Source organism: Hemisphaericaspora subhashii (assembly GCF_019202705.1).
Source record: "Hemisphaericaspora subhashii strain CBS 10753 chromosome Unknown scaffold45, whole genome shotgun sequence".
Classification (NCBI taxonomy): Eukaryota; Fungi; Ascomycota; class Pichiomycetes; order Serinales; family Debaryomycetaceae; genus Hemisphaericaspora; species Hemisphaericaspora subhashii.
Genome location: NW_026057301.1, coordinates 71,714 through 92,853, shown reverse-complemented (window position 1 = coordinate 92,853; position 21,140 = coordinate 71,714). Strand labels below are relative to the sequence as shown.

The following is a 21,140-nucleotide window of genomic DNA, read 5'->3' as shown; positions in this document are numbered from 1 at the left end:
TAGGTTCTCGAGGAAGAACAAATACAACAATGGAGTTCAAAGGATTTCGCACGCGTTTAATAAAAAAACATAAATTCAAGAGCAGCTCTTGGCAAATTAGATACACTGTTCCTTTCATTGACAATGTCCAACAGTTCCAAAACACTAGTAAAGTTATCAGCGCAAGGTATTCGACAAGGGTTAGATAGAATCAACCTCAAAGGGGTACCCCATTGGCAATTGATTACCAAGAAAAACTCTGAACAACAAGCATTGCAGGTTCATTATCAATTAAAAACATTCAAAACTACATGGAAGTTTCTAAATTTGGTAGCAGACCATGCCAATAGACTTAGACATCATCCTACTATAACTACTACCTATAATAAAGTTGATATCGAGATTACAACTCATGATATTGGAAATTATATATCGGACAAGGATTTATTGCTTGCTGAAGCAATTCATACAGAATATCTACAATTAACACATAATCAATAAAATACACTTAATGTACATCATTTCAATCTAAAGACAACAATAGTTCAAATGACTATAGTTTTATTCTAAATAATCAACTTTTTTGATTGCACGACAATATTTATCTTCAATTTCAATTGCCTCATAGGTTCCTTCAAGACTTGCGGGCACTATAACCTCATAATCCCAAATATCTTGCAAAGTATGCTTTTCTACCAACTTCCTCGAAGTCTTCTTCCCCTGTTTAATATCAATGGTTCTGATATATGTAAGCGTAAACGGTGGCTCTCCGATAAACGTAAATATTATTTCTGTTTGATCACCTTCTTGAAGATCTTCAACTATATAATCACCCTTATTAATTTCAACAGTAGGTAACTCATGAACTTGCAATCTCAAGCTTGTCATCTTTTTTTCATCGGATGTAAAATTAACCATACATTCACTTGCACCAGAATCTTTAAGAGATTGAATCTCAAGAATTCCTGGTTTTGAAGACAATCTTTCAAAACGGTAAAACAGTTCAGTTTGTCTTACTCTATTATTAAACAGGTAGAATATCGTGAAGGGGGCAAACCCAGTCAAATTATAGGCAACATGTTCTCCGACACAGTAATGATATTTCTTTGGCTCAGCTTTGAAAATATCAGGGGTTTCAGTAATGGAAATAACATATTTGTCATTCAATTTAAATTCCTTTCTGGTACATCCATTACCATCTGATATCTTTGTGAAACTAATGGAATAATCACCAAGTCCAAATAATTTAGAATTAGAGAACTCTAAATTGGGACGGTTAACGTTCTTGAATTGAATATTCTTTACTTCTCCGGTCTTTTCATTCTTCAACAGGGCATCAATATCAAATGGGTATTGTCCATCCAAGTGAACAGGAATGCTTATAACTTTATCACTTTTGCCTAACGCGTTCTCACATATTTGGGAAAATCTTTGCTCGTTTATAAATTTGGCATTTGGTAATCCATTGACATTATAAAGCACCCGAGGAGCAACCACGTTAACTGCACGTCCACGAGATTTTGTATACAACCCATCATAAATCCTTTTGAATTTATGTTCATACCTACCATTTTCTCTAGAAGGAAGACTTATTATAATTTCATGACCTTCAACATTCATAGAGTGAGTTTCAATCTTCCCGCTTGGTAGTCTTATTTCATAATCAAGTATAAATGGAGCTTTACCAGTTAATTGTAATTTAACCTTATTAGAACAACCATTACAAACTGGCTTCAAGTGAATGGTGTTTTCCTCTTTATGTTGCTTGAATTCATTTTCTGCAACGATTTGCAATGATGGCTTGTCAAAGTAACTAATTCGAACAGCTCTTTCATTATGTGTGATCCGACCAGGACATCCCTTATTTTCAAACGAAACCAAAGAATAAGTACCTGTTTCTGATACACGAATTGATCCTCCTTTGACATTCATCTTCATTATTCGAGAATCACCAGAGCCAGGCTTTGTAAATTTAACTTCAATTTTATCATTGTTGGACAACCCAACCGAGGATTTATATACTATTGGAAGTTCTACTGAATCACCTTCAACAACATGAATGTGGTCCTTGATATCAGCGCTTAACTCTAAAGTAGGAATATCTGGTCTACTTGCGATCCTAATCAGAGGATGGGTAATCTTTGCATCACATCCAAATCTATCCTTCGCATTAGTCAATCTCAATTCATAAGTTTTTCCAATCAAACCCTTTGGAGTATCAATACTAAAAGAATCAACGTTTTCGGCATGAGAAGTATCAATTAGCTTCTTCTGACTGTCAGGATCAATGAAATCATAATCAAACTTAAATGGTCCTCCACTTCCTTTGAAAAACAATGGAATATTTGAAGTCTGCCCATAACAAGTATAGATGGTTTTCTGCGTAGACTTTAAACCAATCTCAGATGCTTGCTTGAAATAAGTCAGATAAGTGTGCTTCTTTTCATCCAAACGAATTGGTTCTTGATTATAGTTTAGATCCTTCAAATTATTGAAAACAATCGTATAGCTTCCTTCGGTATGAGGTTTAAATTTAAATAAATGTGAATTTTCAAATGATGTCAACTCTCTCAATACTCTTCCTTGCTCCGAGTGTACTGGTCTAAGAACCCCAGATTGATTCACGTAAACTCGGTATTGGACTTTAAATGGCGGTTTCCCAGTGAAATTAAAATTGAAATTATACCCTATGGTACCCAAACATCTATCAGACACTGCTTCATCTATGATATGAACTTGGGGAGGTGTAGCAAGTTTCACTTGAATGGTACCAGGTCGAGTTTCACACGGACAAAACTTGGTCTGGGCAGATATTAATGAATACTCACCTGGTTGATCAACACTTAACCCCTTTTGGAAGTCATGCTTAGTTTTAAAAGTATTGGAAATATTTAAGCTCGCTTGATGTTGATTTTTAAATCCAATAACGACAGATAGCGGGAAATCCTCAACTTTAAGACTATCTATATTTGTAAACAACAAACGCTTGTGACCACCAACTAATAACTCAGCGCCCTTCTCTGCATCAACTAGACCGACAGATGGCGATTTCTTCAAGTTAAGGCTGTACCAAACATCTTGGTCTTTGGAGAGTGGATTGTATCTTTGAATGTTTCCCAAAGAATCTTGAATTTGCAATAATTGTAATTCAACGGAGGTTGTACCTTCGTATTTCAATGACGATAAAGACAGTAATATTTCCTGCTCTAATGTATTCCTTACAAGCTTCGTTGCTTTCAACCAGCTATAATCGAATTTTTGGTGTTTTCTGGTGGAATCTGTTTCGTCAGAGACAGTAATGTTCATGGTTCTAAAATCTCTCCCATTGACCTTTACATTGACTTGTACATAGGACGGTGTGGTACTGGATGTTTCAATCTTCGGAACCGGGAGGGTATCATCTATAAGTGATGAAATGCATTTGAAGTTTTGCGACATATCAAACAGCAGGCCATACAAATACTTTGCCTGTGGACAATACGACACTGAGAATTCTGATTTGTAGGTTCTGATATTATTACCCTTATTATCCAAGACATGTTTAATTCTGTACATTCCTGGTTCTATTATTGGATACTCCAAATAAAAGACCCTAGAGTCTCCTGATTTGAATTCAGGAAATTGAGATAAATGCGAATAATCTCGATTCATAAGTTTATTGAGTGAATGCCCAGTATAATTGAGCAATTTGATTTCATTATCGGGGGTGATTTGTTGTATTTGCAAAAATCCAATTCCTGTAGTGGTGTTAAACTCTACTGGCATGCTTAAACCCTCCGGTTCTTCCTTATTAATACAGGTTTGATCAAGGTGGAAAGGGTTCATCTTTGCTGAAGAATGGGGTAAATAATGGATCGTCAATTGACCTTTGAAATGGGCATTCATATCTATAACAGAATTTCGATCAACGGCTTCACCAATGATATTCAATTCCTTCTTTTGCAATACTATCTTCCATATTGGTACAAATATATTTGATAATAAGGGGAGCGCAAAAGAGCTTATTAGCAACAATGAAATAACATTCAATATAATTGTATATAACAAGGTTTTAAATGCTGAAAATGTCAAATATTGAATGTTTAGTACAGGCAATAACCATAAAAACAAACCATCGATAATTGCATACTTCAACATATAACTGAAGTTATTCAATTGTGTTAATTGTTCATCTGAACCTGGTATTTCTGTCTTAAGCAATACAAGATCATATATCTTCCAACTTTGAATCAATATAAACAAAGATGTTATGAACAATCTTTGAGATGCTTGATCTAAGATCGTTGTCGGTATTAGAGGACCATCTTCCTTTTCTCGTATATAAATATCTCTACCATTGGGACGTGACATTGTGTTTTATTTATCGATTCTATATTTACTTCCTAATAGGAAGTTTCTAGTATTTATAGCTTTTAGTGTTAAATTGATCGAGAAGATGAAGTTGTGTATTTTTTTTTACAACCAAGATTCATTTCTATATAAATCATCTGAAAAACAAAAACAAATGAAAATTTTACGGGACTGCATATAGCAGTCTTAGCAACTCGTAGAGTGAGAGTTATAAAGAACATCATACAGCCGGTAGATTGTCATAAAAGGGTGTCCGGAGAGAATGAGGAAATAGAGGTTGTATCAAACCGACATTAAGGAATTGAAAAGAGGATTTGTAGACGGGGTTCATTCTATAAAGCCTTTTGTGGTGTTCTTGGCTGCAAAAACACACTAACAATCGAAGTTCCCTAATAAGGTTCCACAGATATCTAAGATACAGTCATATATAATAATATAAACTTCTATAAAGTCTTTTAAACATTCACCCAATTCCCATTTCTCTTTTCTTGTGTAACTTTAATAGCAGGCAAATCCCATCCAACACCACCACTTCCAATAGCAGCCCCAAATCTTGGAACAACATAACATTCCCTCTTATTCGGTGACAAATTCTTAGGAGCATAAGGATGACCCAATGGCTTGGAATATGTCAATAACAAGGAATTCTTGGCTATATTTGCCAACTGTTTAGCACCTATATCTACCAATGGCTTCATTCTTACTTTGGCGACTTCGTCGTCTGGTACTGATCCCTTTGTGCTTAATGCCTGGTATACAATATATTGGGGTGGTAGGTCTCCTCGTTTGTTTATAACTGAATTCGGATGGATGTAAATGAATGGAGTTTCGGCAATTGGCATAACTGGACAATATGGAATATTGATAATACTTGTCTTATTAACAATCTTAACATCGGAGGATACCAAATCGCCTCTGATTGCTACTTGGTCAATAAACCCAGATGCAATCATTTGCTTCATAGCAGCGATTTGTTTCTTAGAAGGGACGGATAATTTAGAAACCATCAGTTGGAAATGAGAACCATTCGAAACAATGCTGCTTTTTGAAACAATCAGATGGATTTGTTTTCTTAATTTTTGAATTTCATCCATCATTTTATATCTCAAGAAATGGCTCTTGATAAAATCATCAATTTTATCTTTGGAAACATGATCAAATGCACACACAACTGAAAGTTGCATCATACAATCACTGGAAGGATCTAATCTTGAAAATAATGCACGAGATTGAAAGAATCTCGATCTAATTTCCCTACTTTCATCTTCAGTCATATTTGAAGATCCATTCAATTCATTCTCAGTGATAAAGGGATCACCTACAGACAAAGCCGACACAATCGCGATGATATATCCAAGACAATCCAATTGATTCCCTACAATCAAGATCTTTGAGAATCTAGGACTTAACGGGAATAACGACATCTGTCTACCAAGATCAGTTATCTTCTTTTCTTCTTTATCCAACGAACCCAAAAGTATCAATAATTGCTCAGCATTCTTCAACGATGATCTATCTGGAGGAGTGGGGAATGGGAAATTAGCAATCTGTTCAATTCCCATGCTCTTCATGGTTAACACAATAGATTCAAATGGCATTCTTAATATTTCAGGTACACTAAATTGGGGGAAGAATTCTTCAAATACAGCAGAAGAATATAACCTGTAACAATGACCAGGGCCAGTTCTACCTGCTCTACCTGAACGTTGATCAGCTGATGCTTTAGAAACCCAATCGACTTCGAAGGATTGGACACCGGTTTCTTTATTGTATTTTCTTTCTTTAGAACGACCACAATCCACAACATATCTGATCCCTGGGATGGTTAAGGAAGTTTCAGCAACATTGGTGGCAACAATACATATTCTACTTCCCTTTGGAGGTTCTTCAAATACTTTCATTTGTTGTTTGGTAGGCAATAAGGAATATAACGGTAATACATATAATGGTCCAATCTCATCTTCTTTGATGTCAACTGCTTCTTCGAAACCTTCTTCAGTTTCAGAGTCACTATCATAGTCGTCATATATGTCGTTGTCTTTAGTTACTTCAACACTGAAATCCATGTCTTCAACTTCGCGACCGACATTTTCAGATAATTTAATTTCGAGATCTTCGTCAGCATCATAGACGATTTCCTGTTGTTTCTTCTTCTTTGATTTCTTAAATGAAAACTCTTCTCTTAATCTTTTAACTAGTGTTGTGATCTCTGCTTGTCCAGTAAGAAAGATCAATATCCCTCCAGGCGGAAGTTTTTTGTGAATCTTGCATGTTTTATTGAATGCCTCCTCCAAGTAATCAAAATTAGTTTTCTTATTAAAGTGAACAGATACTGGATATTGTCTAGCTTGAACGTTAATAATTGGAGGTGGAGTCTTGAATAGAATTGGATTTTCCGAGAAATCAGAGACTCTCAAAGTTGCAGACATTATTATTAACTTCAAAGGCTTATGTTTCTTGGAATCCTCAGTATGTAATTTTCGTCTTAATTTCATTACTCTGGTTAACATTCCAATCAAAATATCGGTATTTATATTTCTTTCATGAGCTTCATCAATAATAATTGAAGAATATTTCGTAAGCAAGAAATCCGCCATCATTTCTCTTAATAATACCCCATCAGTCATGAATTTCATAGCAGTCCCATCTTCTTTTCCTTCATTCTTAATAGTAGTATCGAATCGAATTTGATACCCGACTCTGTGCTTATGGTTACCTAACTCGTTGGACACTCTTTCAGACATAGAAACAGCAGCAACTCTTCTAGGTTGTGTAATACCAATCATACCGGGATATAATTCATTTTTCAAATTACCAAATCCTGCTTCATAAAGAAATTGAGGAACTTGAGTAGTTTTCCCGGACCCAGTTTCACCACAAAGGATAATGCAATCATGATGATAAACTGCTTCCATAATTCTATGTTCTTCTGCGAATACAGGCAAGTGAATTCTTTGTTGTTGAATCTCGTCACTTCTATGAACATCAACTACGAATGATTCTCTTTGAAGGTTTTTATTTATCGGTATATATCCTTCTTCGTCTGATGAATGTTCGATATCTTCTTCTCTGATGGTAGGCTGGGAGTATTGAGCCTTGATAGCGGCTGAGAGTTCGGGATTCTTCATTGATTTATCACGACCTTCGAGCTTACGGACTTGTTCTTCGGCCCATTCTTTGAAACCTTTGGCGACTTTGGAATGTTTAGGTTTACTTTGCATGAGTTTAGATTGTTCTTCTTCCTCTTCTTCTTCGCTACTTTCTTCCTCGCTAACTTCATCCTCATCGGAATCTTCTTCCGATTCGTTGTCTTCTTGGTCAGATTCAAGATCTTCGTCGTTTTCATTTCGATTTTCCTGGTCGGCATCTACGTAAGCATCTTCACTGTCAGATTCATCTTCCGATCCGCTTTCCCTACCTGAGTTGTCTTCTTCGTCGTCTTCTTCACTAGATTCGAAATCATTCTCATCCTCTAATTTCAATTTCTTTTTCTCTTCTTGCTCAACCTTCTTTCTCCAGGTGTACTTCTTCTTTGGAGCACTGGCATCTTTCGGAATCACTGGTATATTTTTAAATCCAAATCCAGTTCCAACTCCTCCAAACTTGGAAGGTCTATTATCGATAAACGTAGACTTTGTAGCGTTTGACTCTTCCTCTTCTTCTTCTTCTGACTCGTATCCCTTGTTGATTGGTTCTTCCTGATCACTGAATTCTTTAACTATTCTTTCTTCATATAAGACTTCTCTTGTATGTTCATCACCTCTCCCTTGACTTTCTAAATCTAAAGCTTCAATCATTTCTTCTCTTCTAGTTAATTTACCTTTTCCTAATTCTTTCAACGCACTTAAATGAGTAGTATCCATCTTTGTTTGAGAAAGTTTCTCAAATAATATCTTCTTTTCTTCTCGTTTTAATTGATGTTCGATATATTTATCTAATCTCTTCTTTTTAGCTTTGGAAAGTTTTTCAGATTTTTCATTTTGGGAATACAAAGTTTCTTCAAGAATTCTTTTTCTAGATTGTTTTTCTTCTTCTGTCATTGGTTTTAATATTTCAGAATTGGTATCTTCTTGATTAAAAACTTTGGTTATATCTTGGATTTGATCAATTTGAGTAGTATCTTCAGTTTCTTGATCTTCTGCTTGTTGTCTATAATACAGCTTATTTCTTGCTTTTTTCAAGGCTGCTTGTTTGGCAAGCATACCTGTTCTAGCCTTCTCATTGAATCTCTTTCTGTATTTCCCCATGATTAAATAACTAACTATGTATTAGTGTTGGCTGTGGGTAGATATGGTTTGTAAAAAAGTTAAATGAATAATTCTTACAATAATTTTTTAGGTGATGATGGATCAAAAGAGAGATGAGACAAAAAAATAATTTTTATTCATTCAACGTTCATCTCATCTCATCGTTATCTTCAACCCCAGCTGAGATATGAGAAGAAGTGTAATTCACTTGTAAATAGATGATTCTCTCTTGCAATAGCCAAGATATCATTTCATAAAAGGAGAAGCTTTTAATGAGCTTCTAATATGCCCCAAGCCCTATTTCCTGGTATCTTAGCAGATGCAAAACAAGGCGAACTCATAAATACTCTCAATATGGATAATTCTTACCTTGTTGAACTCTTCTAGCTTAACTTACGAGTTATTGTTATTTTATATGGCTTCCCCGTTGTTGGCAGGTATCAAAATTCAGAGTTTGCTAGCATCATTCATTATCCATGTATACTGGTAGCGCATACAATTACTATACTAAATAATCTTAGCTAATAAATTAAATTGGTGGGGGAAAAGAGAAAGACTCTAAAATAAACTTCTCATTAGCCGATCAATAAAATAGATTGATAAAGGTATAGACTTCTAAATATATTCTGATCATCATATTTAATTAAATTACTTCCGGTTGATTCCTGGCAATATCTTAAGATTACCACAACAAGATGAACCAATCAGATTTATATAAACATTGTATGTAATGAGCTTTACCTAAAATAGTCAAGTGTTCGATGATATACTAACATTACTCCAAGTAATCCATACAACATTGACATTAAATTCAACAACATTATATACTTATGAGAATCATCNCAAGATGAACCAATCAGATTTATATAAACATTGTATGTAATGAGCTTTACCTAAAATAGTCAAGTGTTCGATGATATACTAACATTACTCCAAGTAATCCATACAACATTGACATTAAATTCAACAACATTATATACTTATGAGAATCATCAGTTAATTCCATTAATCAACAATTTAAACTGTTCAGAAATAATTTCACAAGAATTAGGACTTATAAATGCATCTAAAACATTAGTTGGATCAATCCCAGTATCTACCAATACCACTTTAAAACTTGCATTATATTTCATGAAGAAGTTATTTTCAAATTCAGATGGAAGTAGAGATTTAATTACCGTAGTTGCTATTGCTCATAATAATGTAAATAAACCTTTGGTCTTGAATATCTTGAAGAATATTATGGATAAATATATTGAATTTAGAAAAAGTATTGATTCATCTAAACCGGCTGGGAATGTTGATCAACCAAAGACTAAGCTTGGTGAGTTTAAACTATATATGAATCAAATCATTAAATTTGAAGAAATGACTTATGATTCCAATCAAAATATATACAATTATGGAGCTGTCAATAATGGTGATGAAGGAATAAGTGGTAATGGTTCTTCTTCGGGTCAAATCAATCCAAATCAATTATTATTAGCAAATGAAGAAGTAGACGAAGTGAGACAATTAATGCTTGATAATATTAATAAATTGCTTAGTCGAGGAGATAAAATAAATCTATTAGTAGATCAAACTGATAGACTAAATACAAGTTCCCTGGTATTCCAAAGAAAAGCTCAACAAATAAAGAGAAAGATGTGGATAAATAAAGCAAAATTCATATTAATGGTTGCAGGTGGAGCAATTATGTTATTGTATCTATTTATTGGAAGTCAATGTGGATTCCCTATATTTGATCATTGCATAAATCCATAAAGGCGTAACTCTTTGTTAGAATAGTTATTTAAGTAGTGAGTATATGTATAAATACACTAGTCATCTTCATCATCGTCATCTTCATCTTCATCTGCACTTGTATTTCTATCTTCTGGTTCGCTACCTTGAAGCTCACCTTCTTCCTTGGATAGCACTGTAATTGGATTGTTGTCTGTACCTTGAATATGATCACCTTCAACTTCATCTTCTTCGATCTCTTCGTCTTCATCATCGATAACCTCAATTACTTCTTCATCCTCTCCTTCTTCTTCTTCTTCTTCTTCTTCTTCTTCTTCTTCCTCGTCTTCTCCAGATTCGATTACTTCAACATCCGTTCTATCTTCCAGGACCACAGAGTCAAGTTTAATCTTTTTCGAACTTACTTGTTCATCTCCCTCAGCTACAGATTCAGCCGACATAGCGCTCCTTTCACTAGCCTTCTGCTGCTTCTTTTCATTCATGACTTCCTCATATGATGCCAACTTCTGCTTAATCTCCGGTATAAACCCACCAAATTCCGCCTTCTCAATCGCAGCCAACATATCTTGTGCACTCACTGTCTTTCTATTAGCCTCCTTGGAAACCTGACGAGCATGAAATAACAAATGTGATACGAAAACAGTAGCAGATCTTTGTAAAGCCTGTAAGGAATCCTTTGCAAGTGACATATTATTGGAATTATTTTCATCATCAACAATCATTGCCTTGGCAAGTTTTTGAATTGTTGCTTTGGGGAATAAGATTTCATCGATTGATACTACTTCTGTATCTTTGTTTGGTTGAGGGTATTGACCCTCTGCGTTCTTTCTCCATCCCTTTGGTGGCATTGTATCCTATCGTTTGCTGTACTACTTACCGTGTTGCTGGTGAAAGAAAATTTGAGAAACGCGTTCCTTCTTCTGTTATGTACCAAAATGGCTCTGCCTAAACAAAAAAAAAGTTTTTCTGGTGTGTGTAAGTGAATGAATGACTGAGTGAGTGTGTTGTGTGCGTAAGCGAACCATCGGCAGATCTACACTCCTGAATACCGAGGACAGTAGAAATATTTTAGTAGAAGAGTTTACCAATTGAATTTAAAGATATAAAGTAGGGTACTCTTCAAATTGGAATGTCGAATGCTGTGTACAACTACTACCTCTAGTGCTAGCACGACTGCTACAGATACTAGTGTTACCACTACCACCACTACCATGCCAAACGATCAACCATCATCAGGTAAATCAACCTCAAGAAAGAAAAAGAATATTATAAGTAAAGAGAACAATTCATACTATGGACTTCTAAGTAGTCCCAATATCAAACGAGTAACATTAGGAAAATATGAATTTGAAACTTGGTATGGAAATGCTGCTTATTTTAATCCCAATGATGTGGCTCATACTTGTTTAGGTTATGAATATTCCAATAAAGTCGCTCAAGATCCAAGCTTAAGAAAACTCTTTAGATCCAGTAGTGTCAATAATAACAATAACAACAGCAACAACAACAACAATCTAACTTCCCAACAGGGAGAGAATGGGTTTCAATATTGGTTGGATCATTTATATGTATGTGAGTATTGTTTCAAATACACTACCAATGAACAAGAACTAAGCCAACATGTCCAACTTTGCAAGTACAACAAACCACGTCCAACAATTGGGAAACTATTATATCGAGATGACATCCTGGGTCCATATATGATTCGAGAAATCCAAGGGTTTAAAAATACCTTATTTTGTCAAAATCTATGTTTATTCGGCAAGTTATTCCTTGATGATAAATCAGTTTATTATAGTATAGATCATTTTAATTTCTATGTTTTATACGGATATGATCTTAGTGATGAATATCCCCGAAATTTCAAACCGATGGGATTCTTCTCCAAAGAAGTTCTATCTTATGATAATGACAATAATTTGGCATGTATTTGTGTATTTCCTTCATATCAACGACGTCGACTCGGGTCATTGTTAATTGAGTTTCTGTATGCATTGGCTAGAGTAACTCCAGGTCAATATCGAAGTGGTCCAGAGTTCCCACTCTCACCATATGGGAAAGTAACATATTTACGATTTTGGTCAAAGAAATTGGCGTATTTAATACTTCAAAAGAAAAAGTTACAACAAGAAATAACATTGGTGGAACTATCTAATGAAACTGGGTTTCGAAAAGAGGATATTTTGTATACTTTGGAGTATACGCAATGTTTACATTTTGATTCTAATAATGATGTTCAGTTATCGCTACCAAATCTTGAGAAGTGGTGTTTAGAAAATAGCATTAATCCAAGTCGGGATATACCTCTTCTAAAACAAGAGTGCTTGGTTATATAAGACGTCCCGTTAAAGTAATAAGAGTGGGTATAATGGAGATTTAGGTAATGTGTAATTAAAAATATGTATATTAAAAGTGAGAGGGGGGGATATAGAAACACAATCAATGTGATATTTAAAATTTTAATTTATTTATAGGATTTCTAACGTAATTGCAGAAATGCACCCAACAACACGGAAGACGGAGTTTCATTATGTCTATTCTTCTCAAACACGTTCCAAAACCTCAAAGTCTCATCTCCAGCACCCGTAACAATTGTCTCTCCATCAGGTGAAAGTGATAAATACAACACTCTATAAGTATGACCCGTTAATTGGGCAATTTGTTGCATTGAAGGATATTTCCAAACTATTATTTGATTTCTTGAATATCCATGAGTTGACACTAATTCATTGGAATTTCTGGACCAAATTAAATTACAAACTTGGGAGCCAGTATTTACATCTTGTAACATATTCCCAGTTAAGGTATTCCACGTCTTAATTGTCTTATCAGCAGTTCCTCCACCTGACGCCAATATCCCTCTTTGATGTGGTGACCATGCAATGGCTTTCACTGCTGCTGTATGATCACTAAAATGATGTAAAGGAGTTGTATTTAATCCATCCCATATAAATAAATTATTATCATTCCCACCACTTGCCAATTTATTCTCATCAACATTCCATTTCAATCCACAAACTTCTTGTTTATGAGTTTCAAATTTATTAACAAAATGATCTTCAATTCTTACATCACGATTCAAAATCGTTCGATCTCGTGATCCACTAGATAAGATATGTTCATTCCATGCCAATGCACTCACTCGTAAACTATGTCCCGACATTGTTCTTACACATTTGATTTTAGTTGCATCCCAAATCTCAACCAACCCTTTCGAAGTCCCAATGGCTAAATGAGTCCCAGCCCCAATCCAATTCAAACTTGTGACTTTATCTTTATTAGTTAAATTACAAAGTCGATCAACTGATTGTGTTGCTCCATCCCATAAATATACCGAATCTCCCAATCCAACTGCCAATACATCCTGCAGTCCCCAATCAACTAGATTAAGATAGAAATCGTCAGATAATTCAGGAGCATCGAGAACTCGATATGGTACTTTTGCGATTGTTCTTGGTTTCTTCTGCGGGGATAATAATAGTTTTTGTGATTCCTGTCGTACTGGAGAAAGAGAATATAATTCTTGTTGTAAATCTCGTGAAATGGGAGGTCGTGATTTTTGAGGAGATTGATAGGTGAATAGATTGGCTTTTCGCCTGGGAGTGGATGTGATATTATTATTGTTATTATTGGTATTGGTATCTTCACTTTCGTTTAAATTGGGAGTTGAATGATGGTTGAGTAATGCACTAGATGATAAAGTATGATTATTATATGGAGTTGAATTGGCTGATGATCTAGGAGAAGCCCCTAAATTATTGAGACTATTTGAATCTCGGCTGATTGTTGCACCTCCAGCACCGGTTCCTGTTGATGTAGGATTACTTTGCCTTGGGGTGGAAACAGATTTCACATTTCGATTATTAGTATTATTTATTGAACTTTTGGATAAATTTGCAGTTGCCATAGGTACATTATCCCCAAATAATTCAGCTTTCAAAACAGTTGAAAACGTTCGATTTGCTTCTTCTTCTTTTCGAATTTCAATTTCATTATCCGAATTCCCACGATTTCGTAAATCAGGTAATATTTCTTCATTATTTAAGCTAAATGCAGCTTGGAGATCTACTCCGGTTCTATTGGGGATATATCTATCACTGAATATCGATCTCCCAACATTGTTTCCCCTACCTCTTCTAGGTGAAGATGTGGTTGGTAATGCTTGGACTTCATTAACTTTGGGAAGTTCAAGATTACGAGTTGATCGAGACGGCGATCGAGGGGTTTTGAATCCAAATGCAGACGTTGATGATGAGCTCAGAAGGTCACTTCCGTTAAGGCTGTCTGATCGTTGCACCATTAATTGATGGGTGGTGTATTTTGTATAAAAGCTGTTTCAGTTCCAGGTTTTTTCCCTTTTATCGTTCTCGTAAAGAAATATTAATGTGTATAGATTACAGTTTTAAGCTTATTGTATGTAACTATAATTATACGTTATTAGCAAGCGTTGTAGTAAAAAGCAAATCTTCTCGAGCAGCTCTCTTGTAACCAGTAGTTTTCTGTTGATATTATAAGACACCAACTGATATATACTCCTTAATTTTCTTTTTTTTGGAATGGATTAAAGATTGGTTATGCATTCTTAATTAAGAAAGCCTTCCAGCCATCAAAACCTACCGAAAGAAAAAAAAAAGAATTCTATTATGGATCACGTGCATCGGAAGTTTAATTCCATATGTTGAACCGCATAACATCAATCGTTAGGGAGAAACTTGGTCTATTGTGGATATGCCATGGTCAGAGTAACAGGTTAGAAGTTCTCTACATTTTGATTGAATTCTAACTTGGCAAGCAGCCGTGGAAATGAAAAATAAAACACTAAACCAACTAGAAAAAACTGGTGTGACACTCGTCACCCAACCTTTGAAGTTTTTTTTCAAGAATGTAAATAATGACTAATAGTTTCATAATATGTTACTCAAACGAAAGGGGTATTAGTAGACATTTGTCACATATTGTTAATGTCATGTCAAAAATCATTTCAAAAATAAATAGAAAAACCCAAACAGAAAATATGGTTGCGTAATTGCCAAATCCCAATACGGCAATTGTGTTTCAAACGACAAAAAAAATGAGGCGATGGACAGTCACTTCATTAAATTGCGGCAATACTTGAAACAAAGGAATAAGGATGAACTAGTATATAAAACATCCTATATACTCTGACATCAATGAATATTGCAAAAACGTTTTCTCTTTCTTTCTTCTTTTGATTCTCTTCAACAACTTGCTAATGCTACTACTAGTTATATTACTTTCTATTTCATATCCAATTTTTGCAGCCACTGAGTTGCAAAATTCAACTGCTACAAAAATGGTTATCTTAAATTTATCACTTTCCCCTGAAAATGTATATTACATCCAGAACCTCACCCTTGGGACACCACCTCAACCAATGGAAAACGTAATCATCGATACTGGTTTACTGGACTTTATTATTGGTTCTTCATTATATGATAGTAGAAACTCAACCAGTTTTATCGACACTTTTGAAAAATATCTTACCCCTGATCTATACACTATCAACCGAGTATTTGAAACAATATCTGGACCTAATTGGACTTTACCAGAATATACATTTGGGTATGCGAACATGCCATATATTGGAATGTTTTCTGGAATACTTGGATTAGGATATATTAAACAAGAATCAATGAAACCTAATTATGAAAATTTCCCCATGGCATTAAAATCACAAGGATTAATCTCAAAAGCAATTTTCTCAATAAATGGAAGAGAAGATGATCAGGCACAAATCGTATTTGCGGCAGTGATTGAGAATGCGTATCAAGGTTCATTGGTTAGAGTTCCTTTCATTAAAGTGTTCACTTTAGAACAGCAAGCTGATTATTTTTATGTTCCGTCATTTACTGTTAACAAAATTACTTTTGGTAATATTGTTATATCTTCACAAAAGACCCTTTATGAAATTCATATGAGTGGTAGTGAATTCATCACACCTGAACCAGTTTATTTGAATATAATGACTTTACTTGGACAAGATTTTATAGCTGTTAGAGAGCAAACTTATTTTGATTTAGAAATTGTTCGTGAAATAAATATCAATATATCTATTCAAGGGATAATACTTACATTCCCATTACTTGAATTGGCAGGTGAAGTATTGGAAAATCAAGGCAAGACTTATATTACATTAAAGCTTGCATCTTACAAAATCGGATATGATGCCTATGTTGGTGTATTACCTGGCTGTTTAATGAAATATTATTATACGGTTTTTGATTATGAACTGAATTCTATCTACTTTGCCAAATATAAGCTGGTGCCTAAACAGACAAAACGGTATATTTCTTATACTGAAGATGGTGACTTCCCCGTACCTGCTGTTGATGTTCCAAATCCTCAAGATACTTACTCTGCAATTTATAAGGACGAATTGGAAATTAAAGTAACTGAATCAATTAGCTTTGTCAATAATGGTACCTTCTATACCAATGGTAGTGATGATTCTTCGAATAATATTATGGTGCCAAGTCTTTGTATTATTTTCTTAAGTTTATATATTAACTTTTTTGTTGTTTAATATTTCGGTTGTATTTTATTTTAGAGTTTTAATGTACGTTTAATAATTTGTTTGTGAGTACTTCTGTGGATGTTTGTAAATCTTCATTACAGTGTCAATGTTGCTGTCAACGTTCCATGCATATTTTGCAGCCATATTAGGATTTTTTTATGTTGCTGGTCAATTGGTAGCGTCGGAGATACAATATCCCCAACCCCCCTTTTTTGCCAAACTACTAATATAGAGCAACTTTATAGACTCTTTTAATTTCATTAAACATCAGCTATATAGATAAAAACGCAAAAACATACAAATCATACAATTTTGGAATCTCGAACTATGAGATGCGACTGGGTTTCAAAAGGGAAAAGCAAACCACATTTCACGTTCGTCTTTGTCTAGTCAACCGACAAGGTTTATGAAATCTTCCATATCATCATCATCCTTATTCTTACCTGACATACCTTCAAATAAATGGAAATGGTGTTTTTCTTGCAGTTCAGTAGCAGCGTTTTGGAGAGTGTCGACTAAATCTGGTTTACTGGAATCTTCCTTTGTGGGGGAAGTGTTCATGTTTTCATCTTCCTTTTGTGGTTTACCTGATCCGAATAATGGCATTGTTAATTGATAATAATTACTTAGATATAGTGTTTACTACTTAATGATAGAAAGAAAGAGTGTGTTAAAAAACTTAAGGGAGAATTCTATCAGGATATTTATAGGATGATCCCCTAACCAGCCCAACCCCCTTAACAAATTTCAAACTTTAAAACTCTCCGCAATTTCGTGTCTGTTCGGAAAAAAATTAAATCAGACAATAAATTTGAATGACTATTATTTTTTAACTATAAGAACAATCTGAATCATGTTATATGCATTCCATCGTGTCAGGGTGCATTATCTTATTTCCTTTGCCGGGTAACACATTCATAGAAAAATCAGATAAGAGCCTTTCGTAGTTTGCAATCAATATGAATTGCAAGGCTGAGCAAGAGGGGAGTTGCCAATACTGGCTATACTTAACGCAGTAGATACGATGTGTTGTTCGTATTAGAATTGGGATGGTTGTTCTGTTAACTTTGCTTTAAATCTTGACATGAAAAGAATAGCTCCTTGGATTACTTTGCATGATAGTGAGCTGTCTGGGGCGTTTTATGGGGATTTTTTGACCAAATTCTGTGTTGATCTGCTCTACTCTGGTTCCTTAAAGCAACGCGTGAAGTATCGTGTTGCCCAGACTTGAGTGAACTCTGTCTGTTTGCAACCAATCAGCTTTTTCATTGGCACATTACATGCGCAAGACAGGAAATTCTACACTTGAAGAGGTGATAAGGACATAAATTAAATCATTAATTTCGTTAAATATAACCTATATAAATAAAACTAAAAGCATACAAACCCTTGGGTACCCAAACCAGCTACGTACTCATATGCGACCTTCTGAAAAACACGAAATGTAAACCAGACACTACGTTATTCTCGTATTCATTCAGGGACAAGGTTAACGAAATCGTCCATATACTCGTCATCATTGTCTTGACCTGAGATACCTTCAAACCATTGGAAATGTGATAATGCCTCATGCATTTGGGTACTGGCGTCGTGGATAGTCTCAACCAAATTGTGACTAAGAGTTTGTTTAGGATGACTTGTGTCTTCCATGGGGGAAGTGTTCATATCTTCCGATTCTTTTTGTGGTTTATTTGATGACATTGTTAATAGTAATAGATTAGCTATGTTTGCAACTTTTAACTAGGGAACGAAACAACAAGAAGAAGAAGAAGAAAGAGAATTAAACGTTTTGGACTTCACCAGCGTTCTGGAATTCTATTTATATGGGTGACCTTCATGATTTACCCTTAATGATTTCAAATTTAGGCTCTCCGCATTAATGTCTGTCTGGAAATTTTAAATCAAGGTACCAAATTTGAATGACATTTTTCAATCTATGGTTAAAAGAAACCTCCCCTCCTTGAGGGAAAAAAAAACTGTCTGTCTGAAATACATTTTTTTGGTGCAAATTATCTCAATTTTGTGTCTCGGAACAACTTGGCTATTCGGACATTTACTCCCCTCCCTTATCAAAAATCGTTCTAGAAAAAACTGTGACGCTTAAATCGTTGTTCACGCGATCTGAATGAACTTTGGTCGTTCCACCACCCCACAAACTGATTAATATTATCTAACTATTGGTTGCTGATTAGTAAATGTTTAGAGATACGTGATTTCTTCAAGGCTTTTTGTTTATATCTCAGATCAATGGAGTCACGAATTTCATAATTAAGTTTTAAATTTTTTTCTATGAAAGTTCCCCAGATTTCATGCGAATTATGGGCGATAATGTATTTACTAATCTTTACAAAATATCATAAGGTTGTGTCATGAATACTAATTATTAATCAATAATTTAGGACAATAACTCATTTTCTGAAAATTTATTCTAAATATTAAAGATGACAATTCTCGGTGAATCTTCAATTAAATTTTGAAAATAAGACCGAGAACTGATTAATCATCCTGATAGCCTAAAATTCTCAATCTATCCTATGACGTAATTCACTCTATAATTATTATAATTAACTAGTAAGTAATCAAATCTAGTATTCTTCATGAATTATCAGGCAAGCAAACCATACATAGACATAATAGTGATGACTTTTAATAAGGAACCCTCGCATGCGACACCAACAGAATTTTCCGTCGGTGCGATGTTCCGAATTCTTTCTATTTAGTGATAATCTTTCGTATCTAAAACTGAATTTGAATGAGTTTTTCGGCTTGAAAACTTAATCGTTGATTTCTAGACGACTTTCTTCCCAAGTATTACCTATTGAATTCCTTAAGTTATTAGCTGGGAACAGTTTCTCTCTCATTATTTGTTAAGGGGGAAATGGGGGTTGTGCATAAAAAACATATTCGGTCAGGTCAGAAACCTTCATACAGATAAGTATTTTAAGAATGTCATAACTTATATATAAATGTATATATTGGGCTACATCTCTTACAAGCAGAGCAAATGCTGCTTCTATGACTGTTACACCACCACAGAGAGGAAACATTGGAAATGTTCTTTTTTGCAGTCAAAGATCCTATTGTTTTACATCCAGTCAGAAGCTACGACATTAGTTTTAATGTCGCACCATAGAAATACACGACATTTATATCCTGCATATAGTCTATCCAATCAATTGAAATTAAATGAAAATTACTCTTAAGTTTATTTTTTTTTTTCACTCTTCTTTTAGCTTTAACCAATTTTTAATTGAAAAAAATTCAACTAGGCCAATCGAATTGACAATTTAATCCAACAAGAAACCAACCACACACATTCTGAAAAGGATCCATCACTAACAGTGCATTCCAAATAACCCCCCAATAGATTTCGTTGTTCCATCCTTTGATTTTATTTTTCATTGTATTTATTTATTTATTTTGACTTTAACATCCATTCACATTTCACATCTTAACAATAAATATGTTATCACGTTCAATTAAAACAAGTTCAATCTTTCAAATAGGAAGAACCACCATGTCCAAGAGATATTCCTCCATTATTTCTGTTCATAGAGATACTCCAGAAGATAATCAAAATATACCATTTGAATTCAATTCTGAAAACTTGAAAAGAGCTCAAGAAATCATTGCCAAATATCCACCACAATATAAGAAGGGAGCATGTATGCCACTTTTGGATTTAGGACAACGTCAATTAGGATTCACTTCTATTAGTGTCATGAATTATGTTGCTAAGATGTTGGATATGCCACCTATGAGAGTATATGAAGTTGCTACTTTTTATACCATGTATAATAGAAAACCAATGGGAAAATATAATTTACAAGTCTGTACTACTACCCCATGTCAATTATGTGGTAGTGATGGTATTATGAAGGCTGTACAAGATCATTTAGGTATCAAACCAGGACAAACCACTCCAGATAAATTGTTTACATTACAAGAAGTTGAATGTTTAGGTGCATGTGTTAATGCCCCAATGCTTGCTGTTAATGATGATTACCATGAAGATTTGACTCCTGAAGCTACTGTTGATATTTTGAAACAATTACAAGCTGGTAAGGAATTGACTAAGATTGGACCTGTTTCTGGTAGAGAATCCTGTGAACCACATAGTGGAAGAAAGGTGTTGTTAAATGCTGAACCAAATGACATTAGAAACTTTACTAGAGCTGACTTGTAGATTGTTTGATCTAGCCATGATAATGAGATGTCGTTTTTTTTATATACTACCATGCATATTTGTTTTTATATCATTTTTTATTCTGTATAATAAGTTATTT

At 34.5% G+C, this 21,140-nt stretch overlaps 11 protein-coding genes across 11 annotated transcripts; 5 read left to right on the top strand and 6 right to left on the bottom strand. All coding sequences in view use genetic code 12, as the record gives it.

Moving 5' to 3' along the window:
* Positions 1-123: 123 nt before the first annotated feature.
* Positions 124-480, top strand: PHHB (4a-hydroxytetrahydrobiopterin dehydratase; the record flags this gene model as incomplete). Its single annotated transcript, XM_049406903.1, has 1 exon — positions 124-480. One exon carries the CDS (start codon positions 124-126, stop codon positions 478-480), a length of 357 nt encoding a protein of 118 aa, XP_049263665.1.
* Positions 481-540: 60 nt separating this feature from the next.
* On the bottom strand, positions 541-4,329 carry POM152 (Pom152p; the record flags this gene model as incomplete). The annotated part of the gene is made up of 1 exon (XM_049406901.1): positions 541-4,329. The coding sequence occupies one exon, from the start codon at positions 4,327-4,329 to the stop codon at positions 541-543; it is 3,789 nt and encodes a 1,262-aa protein (XP_049263664.1).
* A 455-nt stretch (positions 4,330-4,784) lies between these two features.
* J8A68_003083 (ATP-dependent RNA helicase) lies at positions 4,785-8,576 on the bottom strand (the record flags this gene model as incomplete). Its single annotated transcript, XM_049406900.1, has 1 exon — positions 4,785-8,576. One exon carries the CDS (start codon positions 8,574-8,576, stop codon positions 4,785-4,787), a length of 3,792 nt encoding a protein of 1,263 aa, XP_049263663.1.
* Positions 8,577-9,271: 695 nt separating this feature from the next.
* Positions 9,272-10,340, top strand: J8A68_003082 (uncharacterized protein; the record flags this gene model as incomplete). The annotated part of the gene is made up of 3 exons (XM_049406899.1): positions 9,272-9,299; positions 9,362-9,451; positions 9,514-10,340. 3 exons carry the CDS (start codon positions 9,272-9,274, stop codon positions 10,338-10,340), a joined length of 945 nt encoding a protein of 314 aa, XP_049263662.1.
* A 56-nt stretch (positions 10,341-10,396) lies between these two features.
* DPB4 (DNA polymerase epsilon noncatalytic subunit) lies at positions 10,397-11,167 on the bottom strand (the record flags this gene model as incomplete). Its single annotated transcript, XM_049406898.1, has 1 exon — positions 10,397-11,167. One exon carries the CDS (start codon positions 11,165-11,167, stop codon positions 10,397-10,399), a length of 771 nt encoding a protein of 256 aa, XP_049263661.1.
* Positions 11,168-11,455: 288 nt separating this feature from the next.
* SAS2 (Sas2p) lies at positions 11,456-12,655 on the top strand (the record flags this gene model as incomplete). The annotated part of the gene is made up of 1 exon (XM_049406897.1): positions 11,456-12,655. One exon carries the CDS (start codon positions 11,456-11,458, stop codon positions 12,653-12,655), a length of 1,200 nt encoding a protein of 399 aa, XP_049263660.1.
* Positions 12,656-12,798: 143 nt separating this feature from the next.
* CDH1 (Cdh1p) lies at positions 12,799-14,619 on the bottom strand (the record flags this gene model as incomplete). Its single annotated transcript, XM_049406896.1, has 1 exon — positions 12,799-14,619. The coding sequence occupies one exon, from the start codon at positions 14,617-14,619 to the stop codon at positions 12,799-12,801; it is 1,821 nt and encodes a 606-aa protein (XP_049263659.1).
* Positions 14,620-15,552: 933 nt separating this feature from the next.
* On the top strand, positions 15,553-16,863 carry SAP30 (aspartyl protease SAP30; the record flags this gene model as incomplete). Its single annotated transcript, XM_049406895.1, has 1 exon — positions 15,553-16,863. The coding sequence occupies one exon, from the start codon at positions 15,553-15,555 to the stop codon at positions 16,861-16,863; it is 1,311 nt and encodes a 436-aa protein (XP_049263658.1).
* Positions 16,864-17,244: 381 nt separating this feature from the next.
* On the bottom strand, positions 17,245-17,460 carry J8A68_003077 (uncharacterized protein; the record flags this gene model as incomplete). The annotated part of the gene is made up of 1 exon (XM_049406894.1): positions 17,245-17,460. One exon carries the CDS (start codon positions 17,458-17,460, stop codon positions 17,245-17,247), a length of 216 nt encoding a protein of 71 aa, XP_049263657.1.
* Positions 17,461-18,327: 867 nt separating this feature from the next.
* Positions 18,328-18,555, bottom strand: J8A68_003076 (uncharacterized protein; the record flags this gene model as incomplete). The annotated part of the gene is made up of 1 exon (XM_049406893.1): positions 18,328-18,555. The coding sequence occupies one exon, from the start codon at positions 18,553-18,555 to the stop codon at positions 18,328-18,330; it is 228 nt and encodes a 75-aa protein (XP_049263656.1).
* Positions 18,556-20,317: 1,762 nt separating this feature from the next.
* Positions 20,318-21,040, top strand: J8A68_003075 (uncharacterized protein; the record flags this gene model as incomplete). The annotated part of the gene is made up of 1 exon (XM_049406892.1): positions 20,318-21,040. One exon carries the CDS (start codon positions 20,318-20,320, stop codon positions 21,038-21,040), a length of 723 nt encoding a protein of 240 aa, XP_049263655.1.
* Between the last annotated feature and the right edge of the window lie 100 nt (positions 21,041-21,140).